Source organism: Diceros bicornis, chromosome 1 (assembly GCF_020826845.1).
Source record: "Diceros bicornis minor isolate mBicDic1 chromosome 1, mDicBic1.mat.cur, whole genome shotgun sequence".
NCBI classification, from domain to species: domain Eukaryota; kingdom Metazoa; phylum Chordata; class Mammalia; order Perissodactyla; family Rhinocerotidae; genus Diceros; species Diceros bicornis.
Genome location: NC_080740.1, coordinates 59,580,526 through 59,606,344, shown reverse-complemented (window position 1 = coordinate 59,606,344; position 25,819 = coordinate 59,580,526). Strand labels below are relative to the sequence as shown.

At 43.2% G+C, this 25,819-nt stretch overlaps 1 protein-coding gene across 18 annotated transcripts in view; it reads right to left on the bottom strand.

The window, feature by feature from the left end:
- LOC131406644 (protocadherin gamma-C3) overlaps positions 1-25,819 on the bottom strand; it is a 144,450-nt gene that overhangs the window by 59,050 nt on the left and 59,581 nt on the right. Inside the window, exons 1-2 of one of the 18 annotated variants that reach the window (XM_058542666.1) lie at positions 17,293-20,662; positions 14,631-15,063 (exon numbers count right to left, since the gene is read on the bottom strand). The exons of 10 other annotated variants lie outside the window; for them this stretch is intronic. In XM_058542666.1, coding sequence (XP_058398649.1) covers positions 15,016-15,063; positions 17,293-19,722 — 2,478 coding nt within the window. In that variant the 5' untranslated portion in view covers positions 19,723-20,662 and the 3' untranslated portion in view covers positions 14,631-15,015. 7 more of the 18 variants (XM_058542682.1, XM_058542694.1, XM_058542627.1 and 4 more) reach the window with 7 other exon arrangements.

The window sequence follows — 25,819 nt, the reverse complement described above, 5'->3', positions numbered from 1 at the left end:
TTAAGGCAGGAATCACATCTACCTTGTTCACTGCTACATCCTTGGCACCTAGGACAGTGCCTTTCATATAGTAGGCAGTTAATAAATATTGGTTATATAAATAAATGAATGATCCACACACTACTAGACTTGGGGCAGACACTAGCATTTACTCTGTTTTTGGGTGGGCTCTTCCAACCTATACCCTGCAGAGAATGAAAGCCTGAACTTATGCAGAGGTGGTTTAAGCTTATACTATACTCTCTCACAATATGAGAATAGAGCACCCTGCGCCTCATGTTTTTCAAAAGCATATGGAATATATAAAAATCAATAGTTTTTCTGCAAACCAGCAATGAGCACTCAGAACATGCAATAAAAAATATGATTTACAATAACATCCAAAACCATCAAATATGCAGGAATAATTTAATGAAAGATATACAAGACCTCTACACTGAAAACTTTAAAACATTGCTAAGAGAAGTTAAAAAAGACCTAAACGGAAATATATACCATTCTCATGGATTTCAAGTCTCAATATTGTTAAGATGATCCCTCTTCCAATAGATTTATAGACTCAATGCAATCCCATTCAAAACAGGCTTTTCCCCTTGGGAAAGTGACAAGATTATGTGGAAAGACGAAGGACCAAGAATTGTCAAAACAATGTTGAAAAAGAAGAAAAACATTGGAAGACTTACCTACCTAAGACTTACTATAAAGCTACAATAATCAAGACAGTATGGTATTGGCAGAAGGAAAGACAAATAGATCAATGGCACACGATAGGGAGTCTAGAAATAGACCTACATATATCAATCAAATGATTCTCAACAAGGGTGCCAAAGCAATTCAATAGGAAAAGGAAAATCTTTTTGACAGAGGATGCTGGAAAAACTGGGCATATGTAGGGGAAAATATAAACTTGAGTCCTACCTCACTGAATTCCTACCTCATACCCCAGGCAAAAATCAATTTTAAATCAGGTAATAGAAGAGTCAATAGGTGTCACATAAGTGCCTTTTGCTCACCAGGAACATTCACTGCCTCCCCTAATATACTGCTAGAGCAATTATTACATAAGGTAAAGCCAGTATATGAAAGTGACACATTTTGTTGAGATGCTTGCCTTTTCTTGGTTTTCAAGCTTTAGCAAACTCTTCAGGTGAGCATTAGAATCCAGGTTGAAGATGCCAAATTATCTGATTTTCTGAATTCCTTTTAGAGACCAACAGCCAGGTAGAATTTATAATAAAATTTACATAGCTTAGATAGACAACAGAAGCCACATCAATAAGGAACCCTACTGTGACTAATCAATCAGACACACTTTTATGCATCTTCCTATTAATATTCTCTTTCTTTTGAGTTACCAGTAATTCTCCTTTCACTCCTTTCAGTTTCTGTATTACTCACTTTACCTGATTTCACTTTCCAAAGGTAACTGTTTCCTTTTCTTTCTTTCTTTTTCTTTTTTTTTTTTTTTTGTTATATTTTAGACTGCAAGCTTCCAAATCACTGACGGTATATAATGGGGAATTTTATACGCAAATGTTATTCTATAATTTTTGAAGTGTTTGTAAACTGCAAGTTCAGTGAAATGCTATGCTAAAATTATTTGGATCCATTTGTACAATCACCTGATTACAAGGAACAGTCCTTATTCAGCATTCTGTGCTAGTTCAAATTCACTTACGGCATTTGACTTGGCCACAATGGAGTAGGAGATATGGCTGTAGGGTCCCAGGTCAGGATCTGAGGTGCAGACTTGGGCAGTAGAGGCATGGGGTTTGGAGGGGGTGACTGTTCTCTGCCACGTGGACTATGTAGGAGGTCTGGTGGAAAACTGGTGCATTGTTGTTGACGTCACCAATGTGTAGGGTGAGGCTTCTGCTGGAGGGGAGGGGTGGCTTGCTTCTGTCAGTGGTGGCAATGGTGACATTGTACTCCAGGGTTTGCTCCCAGTTCTGAGCCCCATCTATTACAAGCTTGTAGTAATAATTGGCAGACGATTCAATTCTGAAAGGTGCATTTTCTTGTGCCAGACACATGACCTCCCCATTTTCTCCCAAATCTATATCCTGTGTTTTAAACAGAGCAATTACTGTCCGAGGTGCAGAATCTCTGGGAATCACTGTGGAAATAGAAGTAAAAATCACCTCTGGGACTTTGTCATTATCGTCTAGAATTTCGCTCTCAACTACACTGGGCAACCAGTATCCCCCGTTCCTTGCTTCCAAAACCATGTAATATTTTTTCATCTCTTCGTTGTCCAATGTACTTAAAGTTTTCATTTCTCCACTATTGTGGTCAAAGCCAAACTGGGTCTAGGTACTCTGGACTGCAAAGGCATACCTGATCTCTGCTTTGATGCCCTCATCTGGGTCAGTGGCTCTCATCCTCACTGTGAAGGTTCCCAAGGGCATGTCTTCTTCAAGGCTGACCCTGTATACATTCTGGCTAAAATCAGGTGTGTGTGTGGTGGGGGGAGTTGTAATTGCCTCTATCACCAGGGTCAGGATCTGAGCAGTGCTGCTTCCTGGTGGTCCCTGCCATCTACGGCTGTCAGGACTAAGTGATGTGAGCTTTGCTTTTCCCAGTCTAGTGGCTTCTCTAACACAAGTTCAACATATTTTTTTCCACTGTAGGTCTCTTTTACTTTGAAGACAAATATAGAGTTGCTGCTAAGGTGGTAATTTTGTAAACGAATTGCTTCCAACATCAGGATCTTCTGTAGGTTCTATTGCAAATTTTGCTCCAGACTGGGTCAACTCACAGACTTAACTCAATAACATTCCTGTTGAACTGGGGGAATTATCATTTACATCAAGGGTTTTAAGGTCTAAAATACTTAAGGGATCTGTTTCTAAATATATGACACAAACTATACTATGTGGGCATATCTGCTCCAGTCCATTCTGTTACTCACAAGTAAGTCTCCACTTTCTCATTCTTTTTCCGCATTAACCAGCAGCTTCAGAGTGGGTAAGTCCTAGACAACTAGCCCCAGATATTTTGCAAGGTCCAATTAGGAAAGTTACTCAGTGGAAACATATGAGATCGCCTCCTTTATCTCTGATAACAGTGCTCAAAGTCCCTACTCTAGAACTGCAGCCTGAAGAAATCAGAGGTCAAAGTTCTGAAGAATTGAGAGCAAAGAGAAAGATTTCTTACTGGAATTTGCAAGTTGAAAGGCAGTAGTACAGTCTGATTCATGCAATTAAATATTCCTGGGAATTTATATCCTCAGTGACTCCAGCATATGATGTCAAAATGATGACTTCTTTTTATTTCTTCTTGATGTTTAAGAGTATTTTAAGGCTGAGTCTCTCTTTTTATTTTTACTTTTTGTAGGAGGGAAGACTTTACTTTTTTCATATAACACAGTCTCAGGATGAACTATTGGCTGAATCTCCAGCTGCAAATATATAGAAAGCTTCTAAGAAGTTTCACAATATGGAAATCTTAAGGATTGAGGCATCTATTTTAAAAATTTGACAAATCTCCAGTTCCTTAGCTTTGTATAGATAGGTCAGAGAGTCGGCTATTACTAGGAGTTTGATATAGAGGGAAAGCACACGAAAAATAATTGGTGTTGCATGTGATTTTTTTTCCTAAGAGACCACTTTCTAATCATTGAACTCAAGCCTTTTACTGAGAATTTAGAATGTCTACAAGCCACTGTGTGAAATGCTTCAGAGACTTAAAGATAAACTAAGAAATTATACTTGTCCTCAATAATACTATACCTAGTAGATCTTTTTATGGCTTCTCTAAGAGAAATTCTGGAGGTGCTGATTTCTTCTGCATATTAATAAATTATTTTATTTGACTCTATGGTCCATCTGATGACAATTTCTTCACATTTTCCTGAACCAGCGCTCTTCTCACTTGATATCGAGAAAACTCATTCTCTATCAAAGATTTTTTTCAATTACCTTTGCCATAGGCTATCTTTTCCTATCAGTATTTTAAGAATGTGTCCTGAACAGTGTGCTCTGTTATTGACAACTTTTTATTAGGTATGGTTTCCTAAAAATGAACTCTGAGGGTAACATTTGAGAGTAAATCTGTCTCTTTCCTAATATATACACTTATTAGTTTGATCAACATCCCTTCACAACTATGTGTTTGCTTTAAAAAAATTTTTAAATAGCTTTATTGAGGTATAATTGATATATAGAAAACTGCACATATTTAATGTAGACGTGTGTACTTTTTTGAACTTGACGTGTGGTGTGAGAAAAAAGCAGATCTTTCACCAGAACTATTCAATTCATGATGACAGCTATACTCTATTACATGTAACTGAGAAAACTGTGATACAGTCCACTCATTTATCATTAGCCTTCTAATTCAGTCTAAAATGATCTATGGGTTGCATAGTCTCAACAAGTTGTACAGTCTCAGCAAGGATCTTAGGCTACTGCTGCTTTGAGGAGTATAATATTTCTTCTAGAATGGAAGTGGGGAAAGAATGTCTGCTGACAGATTACATTCCAATTTTAGGTGCTATAAAATATTGGAGCTACAACTTTTAAGTTATAGCTGAACACTGATTAACTTATTAGATTAAGTGAATGCATACCCACCGTCCACAACAGACAGGAAGATAAGCAATGTCCTTGACATAATTTCATTACTGGAACCAAGAAATATAAACATCCAAACCCACTGCCCAGTTACTCTAAGAAAACAATCAACAAATATCCTAATTATCAACCCTAAATTACCAACAAATATCCTAAAGCTAAGATTGATATTTTGCACAGTCGTTACCTTAAGCTCTCATGTGGCCAAAACCAAGTAACTCCAACTTTCAGGTTTTGGTGATCCATTTTCCAATTAAATCATCCTAGCAATCCTATTGGAGTAAACTGGTCCTTTAAATAAGAAGTTTCATAGAACCCTTGGTTAAGGTCCTGTTTAGGTTACATTAGGTTCAGACAGAGAAAAATGAACACTCATAAACTTGTTTCATCCAAAATAATCTTTCCCCCATTTTTTATGACCCTGAATAGGGGCTTCCTAATCAAGAATGTGCCTAGGCACTAAAGATTTTAAAATTAGCTTTCATAAAAATTTTAGAACAGTTTTGCTACCACCCAAAGGTCATCCCACTGTACCACCTGGAGAAGCACAAAAATCATTATTACTTTTCCCAACAGAATGTCAAGTGTGCTAACATTGAAAGCACAACGCCTTTTTCTATCAGCAATGTAAAAAATGGCTACTGTAATTAAGTACATATTTTGAACCAGATGGTTTATATATTACCACTAGTCCTTACCACAATCTTTCAAACTATATAGTATCATTATCCCTATTTTGCTGAGGCTGAAAGAAATTAAATAGCTTGTTAAAGGTCACACAGTTAGGAGTTATCTCATTGCAAAGCTGCTGTTTTTCTATCATACTACACCTTAGAATACTGATATCAGGTAATCCCCAGAGCTCATATATTTGTTTATTCAATCACTCAACAACTATTTAATGAAACTTATTTAGCTTAAACTGGAAACATAGTTGAGATCACTGATATTTGAGATATAGCCAAAGAGTTATGACTATTCATTGCCCTACCTCTTAATGATTTGTCCCTAAATCAAGTTAAGTGAAAAGAAGTCAGCAGATTTGGAACTATACTAGGTTAGCTTCTCAAATAATTTCTGTTGTGTGCTATGTCTTTCATTTTGAATTGATCACCATATGAGAACTGGCTATGTGATAAACCTTTTTATAGCTTTTACAAAACAACAGGAAGTACATTGCCCTCTATTCCCCTCAATATTATTTAGAAAGCTCTACTTATTAAATTCCATTTTGAACTTAATGTCAATACAAAGTTTGCATTTTTTAGATAAGCACAAAAACTTCCTTTTAAAAAAATCAGACAAATAGAATCATACTATATTTCCTTTTTTTGTCTTGGTTGTCAAGAAGCATAAAGTGACATGTGAATCTCAGTAGCAGTAACTGTCTCATTTTAGGGCCAGTTGATTATCTTTCATTGTCTAAATGGTTTCCAATCTCTTATATGAGTCTAGGTTTTAATTAACTGTTGTACTTTTGAAAGTACATAGGCAAAAAAATAAAGAAAGAGAAAATAATTAGGATGTTATGATTCCCTACCCCTTTACAGAATTCAACAAAAGAAACCAGGCTTTTCCAGGTTCCAGCAATGCTTTCCCAAGAATATTATACTGTAGCATTCAATTTCTGTTCCACATTCTACAATAAGCATAAGGTTCTCAGAAAACACTTAGAATCTGAGCACTTTGCAGAAAATTTTCCATGTTTGTGAAAGTCATGGGGAATTTAACCTAAGAAGAAGAGAGAATTACTACAAACTCACCACAGTACCAAAAATGCACTCAAAACACAATTTGTTAACACAAAGTCATCATTAAGATCATCAGTGTGGGTAAAATGGGCAAAAGAAATATCTAATACATACAGACATTGTATTCCCAAAATCTATAATGGGGGTGAAAAATAAACAATCTCAACAACAAAAAAACAAACAACCCAATTAAAAAATGGGCAAAGAATCTGAGCAGACATTTTTCCAAAGAAGATACACAGATGACCAAAAGGCACATGAAAAGATGTTCAACATTACTAATTATTAGGGAAATGCAAATCAAAACTACAATGAGATATCACCTCACACCCCACCAGAATGGCTATAATTAACAAGACAAGAAATAACATGTGTTGGAGAGGATGTGGAGAAAAAGGAACCCTCATACAGTGCCGGAGGGAATGCAAACTGGTGCATCCACTATGGAAAACAGTATGGAGATTTCTCAAAAAATTAAGACTAGAACTACCCTAATGATCCAGCCATTGCACTTCTGGGTATTTATCCAAAGAACAAGAAAACACTAATTCAAAAAGATATAGACACCCCTATGTTCTTTGCACCATTATTTACAATAGCCAAGACTTGGAAGCAACCTAAGTACCCATCCATGGATGAAGAGATAAAGAAGATGTGGTATATATCCTCAACAGAATACTACTCTGCCATAAAAAAGATGAAATCTTGCCATCTGCAACAACATGGATGGATCTTGAGGATATTATGTGAACCGAAATAAGTCAAGTGGAGAAAGTCAAATAACATGATTTTACTCATAAGTGGAAGATAACAACAACAACAACAAACAAACACATAGATATAGAGATTAGATTGGTGAAGGCGGAGGGGAAGGTGAACCGAATAAAAGGGCACATGTGTATGGTGATAGATGGTAATCAGTCTCTGGGGGATAAACATGATGTAGTCTACACAGAAATCGAAATATAATGGTGTACACCTGAAATTTACGTAATGTTATAAACTAATGTTACCTCAATAAAAAAAAAAGAAAAAGAAACAATCTCTTCAGTTTTTCCACATGATGACACTTACACAGTTTGCATATTTCAGTGAGAACATTTTAAATGTGTAAGAAATAAACTCACCATATTTGGAAGTTCATGAATGATTTGAAACCACAAAATGACTTAGTACACTGAGAAAGTATAAATGCATGCATTCCTAATGACCAGAAACAATTACTGCAACTTGAAAAGAAACTAAATGCACTTTATGAATTTTGTAGCAATTTCATGTGTAGTTAGAAGTCGCTCTATTTATAAAAGTTTATTGAAAATATAATTTGTACTTTTCATTGAATTAGATTTATCCCCTCTAGAACAATTTGTATTCTTAATAGATAAATTGGCATCAACATAAAACTGTTGCACAGCCAATGGGAAATAAAAAGACCAATTAAAAGCAGGAAGAGTTATATAGTTGGTAAATTAAATTAGAAACATTATATGGAGTATTAACAAGTACTTTATAAAGAGGATATAAATTTTTATATATAACATATATAAATATATAAAAAATTGTTATAAATAAGACATCAGGGAAGGCTTGAGGGAAGGCGGCCAGGTTGTCATCTGTATCTGCCATGTATATATAAATTTAATGTCTGCTTTATAAATTCCGAACATATACTAATTACCTATATAAGAGATATTTTGCTTAAAGCTCAGAGAATATTTGATATGGACTCACCTGAATTAATGCATGATTATCTTTAGAAAACACCGAATCACCTGACAGCAAAGGAGGCTCGCTTTTCTCACAGCTCTCCTGGCTGAGGAGCGTGTCCGCGTAGTTGGGCTGGGGGAAGATCAAGTGACTCTTCCGCGAGTCCGCAGTGAGGGAGACCTCATGGGAATAGGTCTGCAGGAAAGCCCGCACCCCGTCCACGCCCACAAAGTGCGAGGTGGGCACGCCCACCAACCCGCCTTCTGAAGCCTGGAGCAGGCGTGACTTGTGCCAGCGCTGCAGTCTGAGCGCCAGCAGCACGATGACAAAGGCGAGGAAGACGCAGGAGACCGCGGCCACCGCCACCACCAGGTAGAGCGTGAGGCCAGAGTCGTCGGGGTTGGCGGGAGATTCGAGGCTGCTTAGGTCGGCCAGGACGTCTGGGATGCTGTCGGCAACGGCCACAGTGAGTGTGACGGTGGCTGAGAGGCGTGGCTGGCCGTGGTCTTGGACTGCCACCACCAAGCTCTGCTTGAGGGCGTCTCTGTCCAGCAGGGCCCGCGCAGTGCGCACCTCGCCCGTGTGCAGCCCCACAGTGAAGAGCCCCGGCTCGCTGGCCATGAGCAGGCGGTAGGACAGCCAGGCGTTCTGTCCTGAGTCTCTGTCCACCGCCACCACCTTGGTCACCAGGTAGCCAGGCTCTGCAGAGCGGGGTGCCAGCTCCACACCTGTGGAGCCATCGGTGGGGAGGGTGGGGTACAGGATCTCTGGTGCATTGTCATTCTGGTCCAGTACAAACAGGCTCAGGGACACATTGCTGCTGAGTGGAGGGTCCCCACTGTCATGTGCCATCACTTGTAGTTGCAGGTCTCTGAACTGCTCATAATCAAAGGAGCGCAGTGCATACAGGACTCCGGTGTCAGAGTTAATGGAGACATAGGAGGACAAGGGTGCTCCCTGGAGGGTGTCCTCCGCTAGGGAGTAAGTCACTTGGGCGTTCTCTCCATAGTCAGGGTCTTGGGCAGTCACGGAGACTATGGAGGCTCCTCTAGGGTTGTTCTCCGAGATATAGGCGGAATAAGAGGCATGAGAGAAGGTGGGCGGGTTGTCGTTAGTGTCTGCCACATTCAGAGAAATGTGAGTGTCCATGGACAGGGGCGGACTTCCTCGGTCAGTAGCAGTCACTGTGATGTTGTAGCTAGGAACCAGTTCTCTGTCTAGGAGTTCGTCTGTCACTAAACTGTAGTAATTTCCATAAGACTTTTCTAATTTAAAGGGCAGATTCCCTTGGATGAAACAGATTACTTGTCCGTTTTCCCCAGAGTCCTGATCATTTACATTTAAAAGGGCAATTAATGTCCCTCTGGGAGAGTTTTCCAGAATGGAGCTGGAGAGAGAGGTGACAACTACTTCAGGGGTGTTGTCATTCATGTCCAAAACTGTGATCAAGACTTTGGCTCGTGCAGAATATCCTGCGTTATCCATTGCTTGCACCTCCATCTCGTAGAATCCCGATTCCTCGTGGTTCAGCTCCCCTATTGTTGAAATTGTCCCTAAATTACAATCTAGCTTGAAAACTTGGGCTGCCTTGTTGTCCACATACCGGAAGGAATACGTCACTTCCGCATTGGCTCCTTCGTCAGGGTCCGTGGCGTTTACCAGAAGCAGCTTAGTGCCCACGGCCACATTCTCCGGAACGCTCACGCGGTACTCGGACTGAGCAAACGCTGGGGCGTTGTCGTTCACATCAACAACCATCACGCGGATACGCGCGGTGCCGGTGCGCACTGGGTCGCCCCCGTCCGAGGCCGTGAGGACCAGCTGGTGAATGGCCTTTTCCTCACGGTCCAGGGCGCGCTCTAGCACCAATTCCGGGTACTTGTTACCATCCGCTCCGCTTTGCACGTCCAGGGAGAAGTGAGTATTACTGCTGAGCTCGTAGCTCTGGAGAGAGTTCTTCCCCATATCCGGATCCCAAGCGTGGGGAAGGGGGAACCGCATCCCAGCGGCTGCGTTTTCACTCATTTTTATTTCTAATTCACCTTCTGGGAAGTAGGGAGCATTATCATTAATGTCCCTCACTTCTACCACCACTCCGTATATTTTCACTTTATCCTCCATCAGAATCTCCAGATTTAGTTGACACTTCATGGCCCCCATACAGAGCTCCTCGCGGTCTATCCTGCCTGCGGAGATCAAGCTGCCGCTTCGCGGGTTCAGAGCGAAAAGTTGAGTCCTACCCCTGGAGACGATGCGGACTCCGCGCTCCTCCAGTTCCCGGGGCTCCAGCCCCAGATCCTTGGCGATGTTGCCCACCCTAGAGCCTTTCTCCAGCTCTTCAAGAACTGAATAGTGGATTTGGGTGCATTCAGTTTCCCACAGAATCCCCAGGAGAACTCTCAGCAGGACAAGCCCTTTGTAGTCCTGGTGCAGTCGCGCAGGAATCATTGTCACCTTCCTCGAAGATAATTTCCGATTCTTCCCTTGACCACCCAATCAGGATCAGTTCTTCTGTCCTTAGAATCTGACAGTTGGGGATCAGAGCTCCTCTGCCCAGTTTCCTCACAGTCTCGGAGATGGTTAGTTCCTATCTAGCTGTGCTTTGTGCTTCAGGCGCGTGCACGGCAACCAGGATCTCTGCTTTTCTCTCCCTGATTGGTGAACAGCGGCGCTCAGAGTCCTAACCAATTACTGCACAATCTTGAACTCCGGGAAAGGACTTTTGGTTTTTAGACCTTAAATAGCTCCACCTACTGTTCTTCAAATAGGGATAGAAGTGGAGCTGACTAAAACTACAGTATTCATTTTAATTGAAACTTCAGTGAGCTTCTTTTTATTTCTCTAAAATGTTTCATACAGAGCCATTTTCTTGAGATTTTCTGTAGCCGTAGGCATATTCTGATTTTCCAATGAGCTTTTAAATGAATTCGAAGTTTCTATACACAGTAATTTTCACCTTATAATTTTAGTGCACCTGCCTTGATATCACCCTCCCCCCAACACACCTATTATGGGACACCTCCCTAGGAGTTTCCTGTTTTGAGAAATCATTTAATAGAATCATTCAAGCTTTATCACTCAGCTATAACTTGGGGCAAAATTTTTTGATAGATTCTTAAATTTCCCCAAATGGAAGAACTACTTTAATAGGCTGTTGACATTTAACATTTAAAAATCAAATTTTCACAATAATATGGAAACCTAAAAATAAGAAACATGATTGTACACATCATCAGAATCACACCTGGCAGGAAGTCAAGTGAGGAAGACACTAACATTTTTAGAACAAAATGGAAGTGAAATAAGGGTAGTACTCCACAACTCTATAATATATTTCAAAAGAATGTTTAGGAAAATTAGTAACCCAAAGAATATTATAAACTTACCTTTTTCTGGGTAACAAACCTAATTCTAATTACTGAGTATTACTGGTAATACATTTGGAAGCCAATCAAAATATAGGAAGAAAATTCTTGCTATTGTGCTTTCATGAATGTAAATATTTAGATTCTGAGGATAAGCATGTGTGGCAGGTATACTATAAAATAATATCTTTAAAACTTGGAGGAAATCTACAGGTAGTTCTGAGAAAAGATTGGGCATAAAATTGACCTCTTCAGTAGGACTCAAAGAATCCCTAGCAAATGTACCTGAATATTATCAAATCATTACTATGTCCTTATTTTCTTTCAATATTTTTTTCTCATGCATTTTCCTCTCACTTTGTAGTTAACAGAGTAAAGAAAAAACCTTACATACTCAGGATATTGATGTTCTAGGAAAAAGAAACACTCACAAAAAGAAAACATTTATGCTTCAATTAAAAATATTTGACTGGCAGCAGCATCATAATACCCACTTCTCACAACAAAGGAGATTGTGTGTGTGTGGATAAAGAGTATCTCCGGTGAAATTGTCAAAATATTTCAAAACACTTGAGGACTCATAATGAAGTTACTGGCTCACACAGAAAGGAACAGAAAATATTGAGAGTGGACAAACTTGAAGTGATAGTAGATATAATCTGTTTAAGATTTTCTTACCAAAATATTGATTTTAAAATTAACATTTTGAAATTATTTCAAAAATTTCAAAATATTTGAAATTCAAAATTAATATTTTGAAATTATATTGAAAATCAATATACTGAAATACCCATTTGCATATAAAAGGCATTCATTGAAACTCACGTGAGTAGAGGCAACAGTTAGAGCTTAACTTGTTATTCTCCTCTGTGACACTTACTACCAAAGAAGCTTCACTGGAAAGATCTTGTGGGGGGACCATTTCTGGCGTCATAGTGAGAAAATTAAACCTTGTTTTCTGAGAAGCGGAGGCAACATACAGATTGTAGGAATAAGGCAAAGTTCCCTCGTTGTAATTGGGGAGAACCCCTCGTCCAGTCTTAGAACAGAGACCAGGCTGAAAGCAGCCCCAGGAGGCGGGGCTAGATGAGCGTCGCAGGCGCAGGGCGATGGCCAGAATCACCGCGAGAAGGAAGAGCACGGAGATCAAGGCCAAGGCCACCACCAGATAAAACTGCAGCTCAGCCTGGGGGTCAGAAGGTGTAGGATGGTCGCTGAGATCTGGCAGCGCCTCTTGTAGGCTGTCAGCGAAAACCAGGTACAGCGTGGCGGTAGCCGAAAGGGGTGGCTGACCTCCGTCACGCACGGCGACCAGCAGGCGCTGTCTAGCTGCATCCTTGTCGCCCAAAGCACGCGCCGTGCGCACCTCACCCGTGCGCAGCCCCAGGCTGAAGAGTCCAGGCTCGCTGGCCTGCAGCACGTGGTAGGACAGCCAGGCGTTGTGTCCCGAGTCGGCGTCCACCGCCACCACCTTGGTGACCAGGTAGCCAGGCTGCGCGGCGCGCGGCACCGTGTCGAAGAGCGCCGAGCCGTCGGGCCCCAGCGCCGGGTACAGTACCCTGGGCGCGTTGTCGTTGCGGTCGCCCACCAACACGCGCAGGCTCACGTTGGCGCTGAGCGCGGGCGAGCCCTGGTCGCGGGCCTGCAGCGTCAGCTCGAAGGCGCGCAGCTGCTCGTGGTCGAAGGCGCGCTGCGCGAACACCACTCCGCTCTGCGCGCTCACCGACACGTACGACGACAGCGCCCGCGGCTCCAGGTCGCTGGCCACGATGGAGTAGGAGACGCGGCCATTGGGTCCCAGGTCGGGGTCGGAGGCGCTGACTTGCGCTATGGAGGCGCCGGGAGGGTTGTTCTCCACCACGTGGACCACGTAGGAGGCCTGGTGGAAAACTGGAGCGTTGTCGTTAACGTCGCCGACGTGCAGTGTGACGCTTCTGCTGGAGGAGAGGGGCGGCTTGCCCCTGTCAGTGGCTGTGATGGTGACATTATACTCTGGGGTCTGCTCTCGGTCCAGGGCCCCGTCTGTTACAAGCTTGTAATAATTACTGGCGGAAGATACAATTCTGAAAGGAACTTTTTCTTTTATGAGGCATGTGACCTCCCCGTTTTCTCCCGAATCTTTATCAAGTGTTTTGAACAGAGCAATCACCGCCCCGGGTTCTGCGTCCTCGGTTATGGAACTAGACACTGAAGTGAAAACCACCTCTGGGGTGTTGTCGTTCTCATCTACAATTTCTAGCATAATTTTACATTCGGTGGCCATGCCTCCACCGTCCTTGGCCTCTATGCTCATGGTATAACTGCTACTGATTTCGAAGTCTATAGGATCTTTGGATTTAATTTCTCCACTTTGATGGTCTAGCATAAACATATTTCCAATATCTCGTAGTGTTTTGAAGGAGTAGGTGATCTCTGCATTGATGCCCTCATCCTGATCAGTGGCTGTCACCTTTAGCACAGAGGTGCCTGGGGGCAAGTTCTCCCGCAGGCTAACTTTGTACACATTCTGACTGAACACTGGGGGGTTATCGTTGGCGTCTGTGACCTTGATCCTGATTTGAGTGGTGCCAGTTCGGACTGGGTTGCCCCCATCCACTGCTGTCAGGACCAGAAGATGGGAGCGCTGTTGTTCCCGGTCCAGGGGCTTCTCCAACACTAATTCAGGGGCATTCTTGCCTTCAGTCTTATCCTTCACTCTCAGAGAGAAATGTTCATTATAGCTCAGCTGGTAACTCTGGAGAGAGTTAGGCCCTACATCTGCATCTACAGCAGATTCCAGGCCAAACTGAGTTCCTGGAATTACAAGTTCATTGATGTGTAAAACAATGCTATTTTGGGGGAAATGAGGTGGATTGTCATTTATATCATCTATCATCACATTTACGTGAAAAACATTTAGAGGATTCTCTGCTACAACCTCTACAGGCAGGACACACAGAGGGTTTTGGGAGCAGAGCGACTCCCGATCTATTCTGTCACTCACAAGTAAGTTGCCGTTCTCTGTGTTTATGGTAAAGTATTGTTTCTCTGCACTAACTCTGAGGTTGCGGGTCACTAAATCCCGTACATGCAGCTCCAGGTCCTCAGCGAGGTTCCCCACCACAGACCCCCTTGCCATTTCTTCTGGAATAGAGTAGAGAATCTGCTCGGAGAGGGCCCCACAAAACAAAGGCAGGAGGAAGGGAAAGAGTACTTGCCGCCGCCGGGTACTGCTCCTCTGCTTCACCCTATTTCCCATCCTTCTCTGCGTTGTTGCAGCTCCGATGTTAAGAGAAAATGCTTTACAAATTGCGTTTAAAATATCTATTCCACCTCATAGAAAACTTAACGCTCCCAGTTTAAAGGCATCCCAATCCCTATTCCGGAATCAGATTTGCCAAGCAGAGAGCTGGAGACCGGGCTACTCTCCTTCTGACTTGCTTCTGTGACTGTGCAGAAAAGCACCCGGGTGGATCCTGGACTCCAATTCTTGCAGCGCACTGGCCAACAGCGGCGCTCAGAGTCTATTTACAAAACTGCAGTCAGAAGCCTTGCAACTACGTATTGAGATTCGGTATGCCGACAGATATGTTGGACTGATGTATAGGGAAGGAGGCAGTTTACGAGTTTTGGATGTGTCTATTTTCCAGCGTTTACTACCAAAGCAGATTCTTTAGAGATGGGATCCTATAGAAAAACCATTAACCCAGTAGTGAGAAAAGTTTATCTTTTTCTAATCAGAGGCAGTGCACATATTGAAAGAATGAGGCAAAGTCTTCTCTTCAGACTTAGAACAAAGACCACGTGAGAAAACAGCCCCACCAAGTGGTATGGGGAAATTTTGACAGCCGTGAAATGACATCCAGTATTATCTTCAATCGGATGTGCAGATAATTTTCCTCCTTTTATCAGAGGAGACTAGAGGAGAGCTCAAAGCTATATAGGATATCCTCAGGATAAGGATGGCCAATGCCATAAAGTTCTCCTTGTTACTTATGAAAGATATTTATGAAAAGGATTGTTAAGTGTTTTACACTTTCATCATAAACAGAATATAAAAGCATACCCTAGTAAATTACCATGGGAATTTAATGACATGAAATGTGAGGGAGTTTTATTTTTATCTTTTTATTTAACTGGACCGTATGTTGCACCTTAACAGAACTTGATCACTACCTCTGAGTCAAAATAACCTCCTTAATCACAAGTTTCAATGCCAATCTTTCCTTTTTATTCTCCAAGATCTTGGTTGTCAGCTCCTAACTAGTTCAGGCTACGTTAAAAAAATTTTTTGGAACAACTTCATTCTCCCTGAAAATACCTCATATCCTTTTTATTCATCTAATTTCTATTTAAGTAAAATGCCTTAAATCTTTTTTCTCAGTTCGGAATTCCATAAGCATAAATTCTATCCCTAGATGCTCACACACTCTAACATTTTTCTTGACTTCAAGACAAATTTAGGCATCTGTTGCAGGACTTCCCTCTCCTACAGTTGAAATTCTTTTCACCCAAACATTAGACACTCAATTTATGGTTAATTACATGGTCAATTCCTAAATGAGAAAGGAAAACTTGAAAGGGAACATGAATAGGAAAGTAATTTGGGCCAAATATCTAGAAGTGGTCTGAGAGTGCTGAGCTGAATTGACTATGGATCAGATACCCTAGATAAGTCTCCTTTCCTCACGTGCCTTTCCTAGACATCACGTGTGTTATTGGGTAACTCTCAGGGCTTCAATAACAAGTTGGTTCTGAATATAAGAATTAAATATACTTATATACAATACCAAATGAGTTTACAAAGGAAACGAAGGAATCCATGACTTGTAGGCATATTGAAATCAAAACAAAAAAAATATCCAGAAGAGCACCAGCTAAATCAATTTCATAAAGTCAAAATACCCACTCCATCTCTTATATTCACAAACTATTCTATATGAATAAGTCTGAAAAAATGTAAGCATGTTTAGCAGACTTGAAAATAACGTTTTAAGGAGCTCCGGATCAAAATTATTTCTGTAAGTGAATTTACTACTTAAAAAAAAAAACCTTTAACACAGACACTAAAGTACAAATAAAGGAACAAAAAGAAATAATACCAGTTCAACAATTCAAGGATTTCTTCAGAACAATCTAATGCCTTCACTGTAGAAATAAAAAAGATGTCTAGAACTTAAGGAAAAAAGTGTGTTCTACATTTCCTCTCCCAAGAGAGTCTAGTAATTAAAAAGTAGTCAGTATGTCCACTTTGGTGGAATAAATAAATGAGACAAAGTTGAAATAATCAACAGGATCTAAACATATTACCGGCCATCAGAAATCAAAATAGAATTGTTTCCTGCTCAGAGAAAAGCTTACATGTGTAAATGTGTGTGTGTGTGTATATGTGTATATAGATAGATAAGGAAAAGGGCTAGGGAGAGGATGCTGTTGAATCAACAGGGTCAAATTTGAACATTATAAGTAGAGCAAATAACGGTAGAATATAATTATAGATCAGCAGAGGCAATGTGAAGTTGAAACACGGAAATAAATAAAAAGTGTTTGTGAATCATTAATTTGAATCATATCCAGTTGACACTGAAAGTCACAGACACTGATGATAGAAAAATATTACTAAAATTCAACTTACTATAAAGCAAGCCATGATAACCGAACTGGACCTTAGAAATCAAAAGGAAATATTCCAGGACTAAGGAAAAATGACTTTCACAAAAGCTTTCTGAAAAATGATGGAAATTTGATGAAAGGTAAAGCACAGAAACTCACATGTATTGCTCTAACTATGTATGAACCAAATATGTCTCCCTCTCCCCAAAACAGTTTTTATAATAGGCTCAGAAAAAAAAAAAAAGCCACTTAAAAGACTTCTGCAGAGACACCAGCAATTGGGAGGCAGGAAATAAATCTCACCTGATTACTCGTAGGGTCACATTTCCCTAAACCGGTAGCTGAATCTTCAGCTATCAAGAGTGGCTCGCTTTTCTCACAGCTCTCCTGGCTGATGAGTGTGTCCGCGTAGTTGGGCTGAGGAAAGATCAGGTGACTCTTCCGCGAGTCCGCGGTGAGGGAGACCTCGTGGGAATAGGTCTGCAGGAAAGCCCGCACCCCGTCCACGCCCACAAAGTGAGAGGCGGACACGCCCACCAACCCGCCTCCTGAAGCCTGGAGCAGGCGAGACCTGTGCCAGCGCTGCAGTCTGAGCGCCAGCAGCACGATGACAAAAGCGAGGAAGACGCAGGAGACCGCGGCCACTGCCACCACCAGGTAGAGTGTAAGGCCAGAGTCGTCAGGGTTGGTGGGAGACTCGAGGCTGCTCAGGTCAGCCAGGACATCTGGGATGCTGTCGGCCACCGCCACAGTAAGCGTCACGGTCGCCGAGAGAGGGGGCTGGCCATGGTCCTGGACAGCCACCACCAGGCTCTGCTTGAGCGCGTCTCTGTCCAGCAGGGCCCTTGCTGTGCGCACCTCACCGGTGTGCAGCCCCACTGTGAAGAGCCCTGGCTCACTGGCCTTGAGCAGGCGGTAGGACAGCCAGGCATTCTGGCCCGAGTCTCTGTCTACTGCCACCACTTTGGTCACCAGGTAGCCGGGCTCTGCAGAGCGGGGTGCCAGCTCCACGCCTGTGGAGCCATCGGTGGGGCGGGTGGGGTACAGGATCTCTGGTGCATTGTCATTCTGGTCCAGTACAAACAGGCTCAGAGACATGTTGCTGCTGAGTGGCGGGTTCCCTCTGTCCAGTGCTGTCACCCACAGCTTCAGGTCACGGAACTGTTCATAGTCGAAGGAACGTAGTGCATACAGGACTCCTGTTTCAGAGTTGATGGAGATGTAGGAAGATAGAGGTGCTCCCTGGAGGGTATCCTCAACCAGAGAGTAAGTGACCTGGGCGTTCTCTTTACTGTCCCTGTCGAGAGCAGTCACTGAAAAGAAGGAGGCTCCTCTGGGGTTGTTTTCAGGAATGTAGGCGGAGTAAGAGGAGTAAGCAAAAGTGGGCGGGTTATCATTGTCATCTGCTACATTCAGTAAAATGTGAGTTTCAGTAGACAAGGGTGGACTTCCCTGATCTGTGGCTGTCAACGTTATATTGTAGCTCTGGACCTGCTCCCTGTCCAGCGCCCTGTTTGTTATCAGCTTGTAATAATTTCCGTAAGTTTTTTCTAATTTAAAAGGCAGATTGTTAGGAATGAAACAGGAGACTTGACCATTTTCTCCGGAGTCTTGATCTTGCACATTTAGAAGAGCAATTACTGTACCTGGAGGAGAGTTTTCCAGCACTGAATTAGTAGAAGATGTGATAGTTATTTCTGGAGCATTATCATTCACATCCATGACTGTGATCAACATCTTAGCAGTGGTGGAGAGACCTCCACCATCTTGGCCTTGAATTTCCATCTCATAGAATCTATATTTCTCAAAATCCAGAGACCCCCGTATTAAGACCTCTCCAGTTTGAGAATCCAACTGGAAAATTTCAGAAGCTTTGCTTTCCATATTCCGGAATGAATACACCACTTCCCCGTTGATTCCTTCATCTGGATCAGTTGCGTTTACCATGAGCACCCGAGTTCCAGAGCTGAGGTTCTCGGGAACACTCACTCCATATACAGATTGTGTAAACTTTGGGATATGGTCATTTACATCGAGGACCACCACACGAATGGGAACAGCACCCTGGCGGATGGGATCTCCTCCATCAAAGGCTGTGAGGAGGAGTTGGTGAGCAGCCTCTTTCTCCCGGTCCAGGCTCCCCTCCAGCACTAGCTCGGGATTCTTGGTCCCATCCGTTCCGCCTCGCACTTGCAAGGAAAAGTAACTATTAGAGCTGAGCTGGTAGCGCTGGAGGGAGTTTACTCCGACATCTGGATCCCTGGCGTTAGGCAGGGGAAATCGTGATCCCAGAGTTGCATGCTCACTGACTTTTATCTCTACTTCCTCCTCCCGGAAGCTAGGGGCGTTATCATTAATATCCATTATTTCCACCTCCACTCCGTAAATCCTCAGAGTATCTTCCACAAGTATCTCCATATTTAATAAACAGGAAGACACTGTCTCACAGAGCTCCTCCCGGTCTATCCTACCCGCGGTGATCAAGCTGCCACTTCGCGGATTCAGAGCGAAAAGCTGCGTCTTTCCTCTGGAGACAATGCGGACTCGGCGCTCCGTCAGTTCCCAGGGCTCCAGCCCCAGATCCTTGGAAATACTGCCCACGAAGAAGCCTTTGTCTGTCTCTTCGGGCACCGAGTATCGGATCTGTCTGGCCACAGACTCCCGCAGCGTCCCAAGGAAAATGTACAGTAGGACCAGACCCCTGCGGTCCAGGCGCAGTAGCCGATTCGCCATGGCAGTGGCTGAGCCTATATTCTGTGATTTCTTGAGCCGTTTTGTTCTGAATCAGCTTATGTATCTACGAAGTACCGATCCGACTGCATCCAAAATATATTAGAGAGCGAAGAGAGGTACGTTAAGTTTCCAGCATCAGGAGGATCTGTGAGTATCCGTCTCACTCCGCTTTGTGTTGTAGAGGTGGGGGAGGAGGGACTCTGTAGCTCGCAGCTTCCCATTCCCTGATTGGTGAACAGCGGCGCCTAGAGTCCAACCTTATTATTGCAACGAGTAAGAAAAACGCGACTAACGTGCCTGTTTCAGAAATTATTACACTCACCTCTTCGAGAATCACACGTATTTGTAAAGCTTAAAATTGCATATAATAGAGTTATATAATGTGATGTTAAAGGTTTACCAAGAGCATTTATGGAAGGAGTAGTCATTAAAAGAGCTTGCTTAATTTTTAAAGAAGTTTTCAAATACTACTGGAACTAAAAACTTACAGGTTAGATTTGGTTCCTATTGATATTTACCGACTGAAGGGAACAGCATTTGTGGATGTGGAACTAGCACGGTCCCAACAAAATCATCAGATAGGATGCATGACTATAATTCTTGCCAATGTTTCTTCATTGAGTAAAATAAAGACGAAATGTTTGAGAAAATTTGGATGGCATTAGGGTTGTCATTTAAAATCTCATGGTATAAAAATATAACTGTATTCTATATCCTTATTAAAAGGTATTCTATTTCATGAAAATTTCGCCTGAGATTTCTCTGTATATTTTAGGTTAAAATGCATTTGAATAGTAGAAGGATTGCAGCATTGTAAACTTTAGTCTTAAAAGTGATACCCATAGCTTTGACCTAGATATATTTTAGGAACTTTATCAAGAGATTGAATCTAGATATTCTAGATTCTTGAAATAACAGCACTATATTGGGATATATCGGCATATTGAAATATAAAGAATATTATTTTAAATACTTACCTGTTTAAAAGTCTTCTCATCTGCTTCAACACTAGGAGTTAAAATGCTAGCCAATAGCACTGAAGAGCTATCTTTGTTGAGAATATCTTGTGTGGCTGGACAATGATCAACAGATGTGAGAAAATTAAATTCCAGATTAGTTTGATCCCCAGGCATACACAAATTATAGGCATAGGGTAACGTTCCCTCACTGTAGTTGGGGGGAATCTCTGGTCCAGACTTGGAGCAGAGAACAGACCCAAAGCAGCCCCCAGTGGCGGGGCTGGAGGAGTGTCGCAGGCGCAGGGCGATGGCCAAAATCACCACAAGGAGGAAGAGCACAGAGATCAAGGCCAGGGCCACCACCAGATAAAACTGCAGCTCAGCCTGGGGGTCAGAGGGTGTAGAGTGGTCGCTGAGATCTGGCAGCGCCTCTTGTAGGTTGTCTGCGAAAACCAGGAGCAGCGTGGCGGTGGCCGAGAGGGGTGGCTGTCCCCCATCCCGCACAGCGACCAGCAGGCGCTGACGGGCCGAGTCCCTGTCGCCCAAAGCACGCGCCGTGCGCACCTCGCCCGTGCGCAGCCCCAGGCTGAAGAGTCCTGGCTCGCTGGCCTGCAGCACGTGGTAGGACAGCCAGGCGTTGTGTCCCGAATCGGCGTCCACCGCCACCACCTTGGTGACCAGGTAGCCAGGCTGCGCGGCGCGCGGCACCGTGTCGAAGAGCGCCGAGCCGTCGGGCCCCAGCGCCGGGTACAGCACCCTGGGAGCGTTGTCGTTGCGGTCGCCCACCAACACGCGCAGGCTCACGTTGGCGCTGAGCGCGGGCGAGCCCTGGTCGCGGGCCTGCAGCGTCAGCTCGAAGGCGCGCAGCTGCTCGTGGTCGAAAGCGCGCTGCGCGAACACCACTCCGCTCTGCGCGCTCACCGACACGTAGGACGACAGCGCCCTCGGCTCCAGGTCGCTGGCCACGATGGAGTAGGAGACGCGGCCGTTGGGTCCCAGGTCGGGGTCGGAGGCGCCGACCTGCGCTATGGAGGCGCCAGGAGGGTTGTTTTCTGGCACATGGACCAAGTAGGCTGACTGTCGGAAAACCGGCGCGTTGTCATTGACGTCGGTGATGTGCAGGGTGATGGTAGTGCTGGAGGAGAGGGGCGGCTTGCCCCTGTCGGTGGCTGTGATTGTAACGTTGTATTCCGGCGTCTGTTCCCGGTCCAAGGCCCCATCTGTTACTAACTTGTAGTAATTATTATTAGAAGAATGAATCTTAAATGGAACGTCTCTACTTAAATTACATGTGACTTCTCCATTTTCCCTGGAATCCTGGTCCCGTGTTTTGAAGAGAGCCACAACCATTCCGGGACCAGAATCCTCCAAAATCTTATCAGAGAGAGAAGTGATGATTATTTCTGGGCTGTTGTCGTTTTCGTCTAGCACTTCTATAATTACTTTACACTGTGTAGAGAGGGATCCTCGGTCCTTTGCTTCTACATCCATAGTATATCTTTCTACTTCTTCAAAATCCAAGGGTTGATGAGTTATAATATTTCCTGTAGCGGAATCCAGAGAGAACACGTGCTGGGCTTTATCATTCACACCAAGGAATGAGTAGATGATCTCCGCGTTGAAGCCTTCATCTTGGTCAGTGGCGCTCACCTTCAGCACGGAGGTGCCTGGGGGCACGTCTTCCGGAAGGCTGACCCTGTACACGTCTTGGGCGAACACCGGGGGGTTATCGTTGGCATCCACCACCAGGATACGAATTTGAGCGGTGCCGCTTCGCGGCGGGTCCCCGTTGTCTAAGGCTGTCAGCACCAAGTGATGAGCGCTCTGCGTTTCTCGATCCAGGGTCTTCTTCAATACTAATTCTGGATATTTGCCACCATCGGGATTGTCTTTCACCACCAACGAGAAATACTCGTTAGGACTTAGTTGGTATTTGCTCAGTGAATTCATACTAATATCGGGATCTTTTGCCGATTCAAGAATTGTTCCCATCCCTGGGCTGACAGATTCACTGATTTCTAAGTTTATTTCATCTTTATGGAATTGAGGGGCGTGGTCATTAATATCCTCAACAACCACAATGATATGAAAAATATTTAAAGGATTTTCCACCACGGCTTCCAACTTCAGCTCACATATTCTTCTCTCTTTGCATATCTGCTCACGGTCTATTCGGTCCTTCACAAATAAGTCCCCGCTCTCCGCGTCTACGTTGAAAAGCAGCTTCTCTGCGCTAACTCGCAGCTTCCGAGCCGACACATCCAGGACACTGAGCCCTAGATCCTTGGCGAGGTTCCCCACCACCGAGCCCTTGGCCAGCTCCTCGGGAATCGAGTAGCGGATCGGTTCGCAAAGCGCGGGGTAGAACAAAGGCAGCAGGAAGGGAAACAGTACCTGCTGCCGGCCGGCCGGGCGCCTCCGCGCGCAGCTCCCTCCCATTGCGCGCTCTAGTTCTCGCTGGGTCCCAGTCTTTCCAGTTGGAGAAAGTGCAAACTATTGCACTGGAAGCATTCGGCCCAGGAGAGGCAGAGCCCCAGTCTTGGGGCTGGGAATCCGTGTGTGCTGGGGAGAGTCTGGGCGGCGAGGAGCTGCACTTTGTAAGCGGGTTTCGTTCCCTATGTTCGTGGCTGCGCAAGAAATCTCAGGCTGGAGGCTGAGGAAGCCCGGGCGTCAGCGCCTGCCCTGCACTGGCCGACAGCGGCGCCCAGAGGCCTCTTGTGGAACCGCAACCTGGTTTTTCTATTGCAGGACATCTTTTTCTTTAAATGGAAGATAGCTAAAATATTTGAATCTCATTCCTCAGTGATTTCGTTTTCATCATGAAACATAGTTTTCAAATGGTGAAAACTATCATATGTTTTTATATGTTAAACGTTTATATATATTTTGAATAGGTAAAAGTACTTCTTTAAATTCAAAAAGACACACAAGAATATAGAGTGAAAAGTAGGTGGGCTATCCCATGGCCCACTGCTATCCACTTCTTCCATCCAGAGGCAATCACTGTTGTTCCTTTTAAGAGTAGTTATCCACAAAGGGAAGTACTGAAGATAAGCAAAAAACTTTTTTGTCTTCAATCCTAGCTTATATTTGGCTAGATGGATTCATCCCCCCATATTTAGGAACTAGAATGCAACCATTGCCATGTTCATTACAATCATCCAGGGCATCCTGTACCGCTTTCAAACAATTATATTTAAAAACATTTGCTTACAATAGCTACCATGTCAAAAGAGTAGTTTTTTAAAACCTGTATTTTTCAAAATAATGGACATAATTAAGATGGATGCATAATAATTTTGACTCTCATGCACAGGAATTTAAAATGACAGTTTCAATGATTTAAAAGTTAATAACTATCACCCTAAAGGGTGTGCACTCCTTCCACAGACCTATCATTGAACAAATGTTGAATGACATGAACATAGGCATGGTCTCATAAGTATTTTTGAGACACATTAGGACACTCTTTGACTTTATTTTTATTTATTTTTTTAAAATTTAATTTTATTTTTTTCCCCAAAGCCCCAGTAGATAGTTGTATGTCATAGATGCACATCCTTCTAGTTGCTGTATGTGGGACGCGGCCTCAGCACGGCCGGAGAAGCGGTGCGTTGGTGCGCACCCGGGATCTGAACCCGGGCTGCCAGCAGCAGAGCGCGTGCACTTAACTGCTAAGCCACGGGGCCGGCCCTCACTCTTTGACTTTATGCTACCATATTAGTTTAGAAGAACAGTAGTAATAAATTAAAAGATCAAATCAAATACATCGCTATCTTCACTAAACTAAATGGGCTCATCAGTAACTCCACTGATCATTGTTTAGAATAATTTCGTGTACTTCTCTTCTTACCTTCAGATCTCCTGCAGAAATGACATTTCTTTCTTGACTTTAAGTTTATTTTGACTCAATTTCAGAGTTTTCAGAGTTTCAGGTGGGTCTTCCTTCCTCTACATTAAGCAGGCACTGAAAATACCCTTGGCCACAACCCTTGCTCCTGTTCTTGGGAACATGTTCAAATCTATCTGTCTCCACAGTCTATATTTTTTTCAGCCTTAAAGATTGGAGAATTTAACAAAAAATACAGAGAGAGCAGAACCCAAAATTTGCTTAATTTAACCTTCTATAGGCTCTGTAGATCCCTACTGAGCAAGGAAAGTAAAATTAAAATGCTATGTCTTCCACATAACAGTATGAGATTAGAATCACTGGCAGAAAGAATGCTACAGTGTTACCAGGCCTGATTGCCCTTGGAAAAACTAAGCACACACTGTTTTGAATTATTAATAGAATATTAACAGAAAATTTAAATTTCTCTAGGAAGTATATTCAACTGCAACTGTCACTCCAAGGTCTAGTTTGAAAAATATAACCACAGGGCGTACTGTCCTTCTCCTTGGGAAGAACAACACTGAACACTGGCTTTGTGTTTGGGTTGTGTTTTCAGTGAGGCTAATTCATTTGTTTCTGACATTTACCTATTCCTACCAGACCTGCCTTCAAAACAAGAGCTAAGGTTGTCTGAGGGACTAAGATTTCAGCATGTGGCCAATAGGAGAGCGCACACATTAATAGACACTTCGGTATGGAAGACATCTCTTACAAATTGTCAGTAGTGTATTCAACAACTATAAAATATAAGGCTCCGCAAAGCTAATCATAACAGCCTTATGACAATAGGCCTTCACTGGGATTAGGTGAATATTTACCAGAAAGAAAAAACATATCAAGCTTAATAACCATCAAGTTCTACTCTTCAATGTTTTAGCAAGAAGCTAATGTCACGGAAACAGAGAGAAAAGTGAAAAAATAAAGATTGAAATTTTCCATCATAATGCTGCAAACCTAAAAGTAAAACCAATGATAATTTTTTAAAGGAAAGTAAAAGAGTAAAAATAGAACTCACTGGAACCAAAGGGGTATCTTCTATAGGAAACTTTGAATCATCTAACAAAGACAAAGGATCCTTTTTCTCACAGCTTTCCCGGCTGATGAGCGTGTCTGCGTAGTTGGGCTGGGGGAAGATCAGGTGACTCTTCCTCGAGTCCTCGGTGAGGGAGACCTCATGGGAATAGGTGTGCAGGAAAGCCCGCACCCCGTCCATGCCCCCAAAGTGTGAGGCGGGCACGCCCGCCAA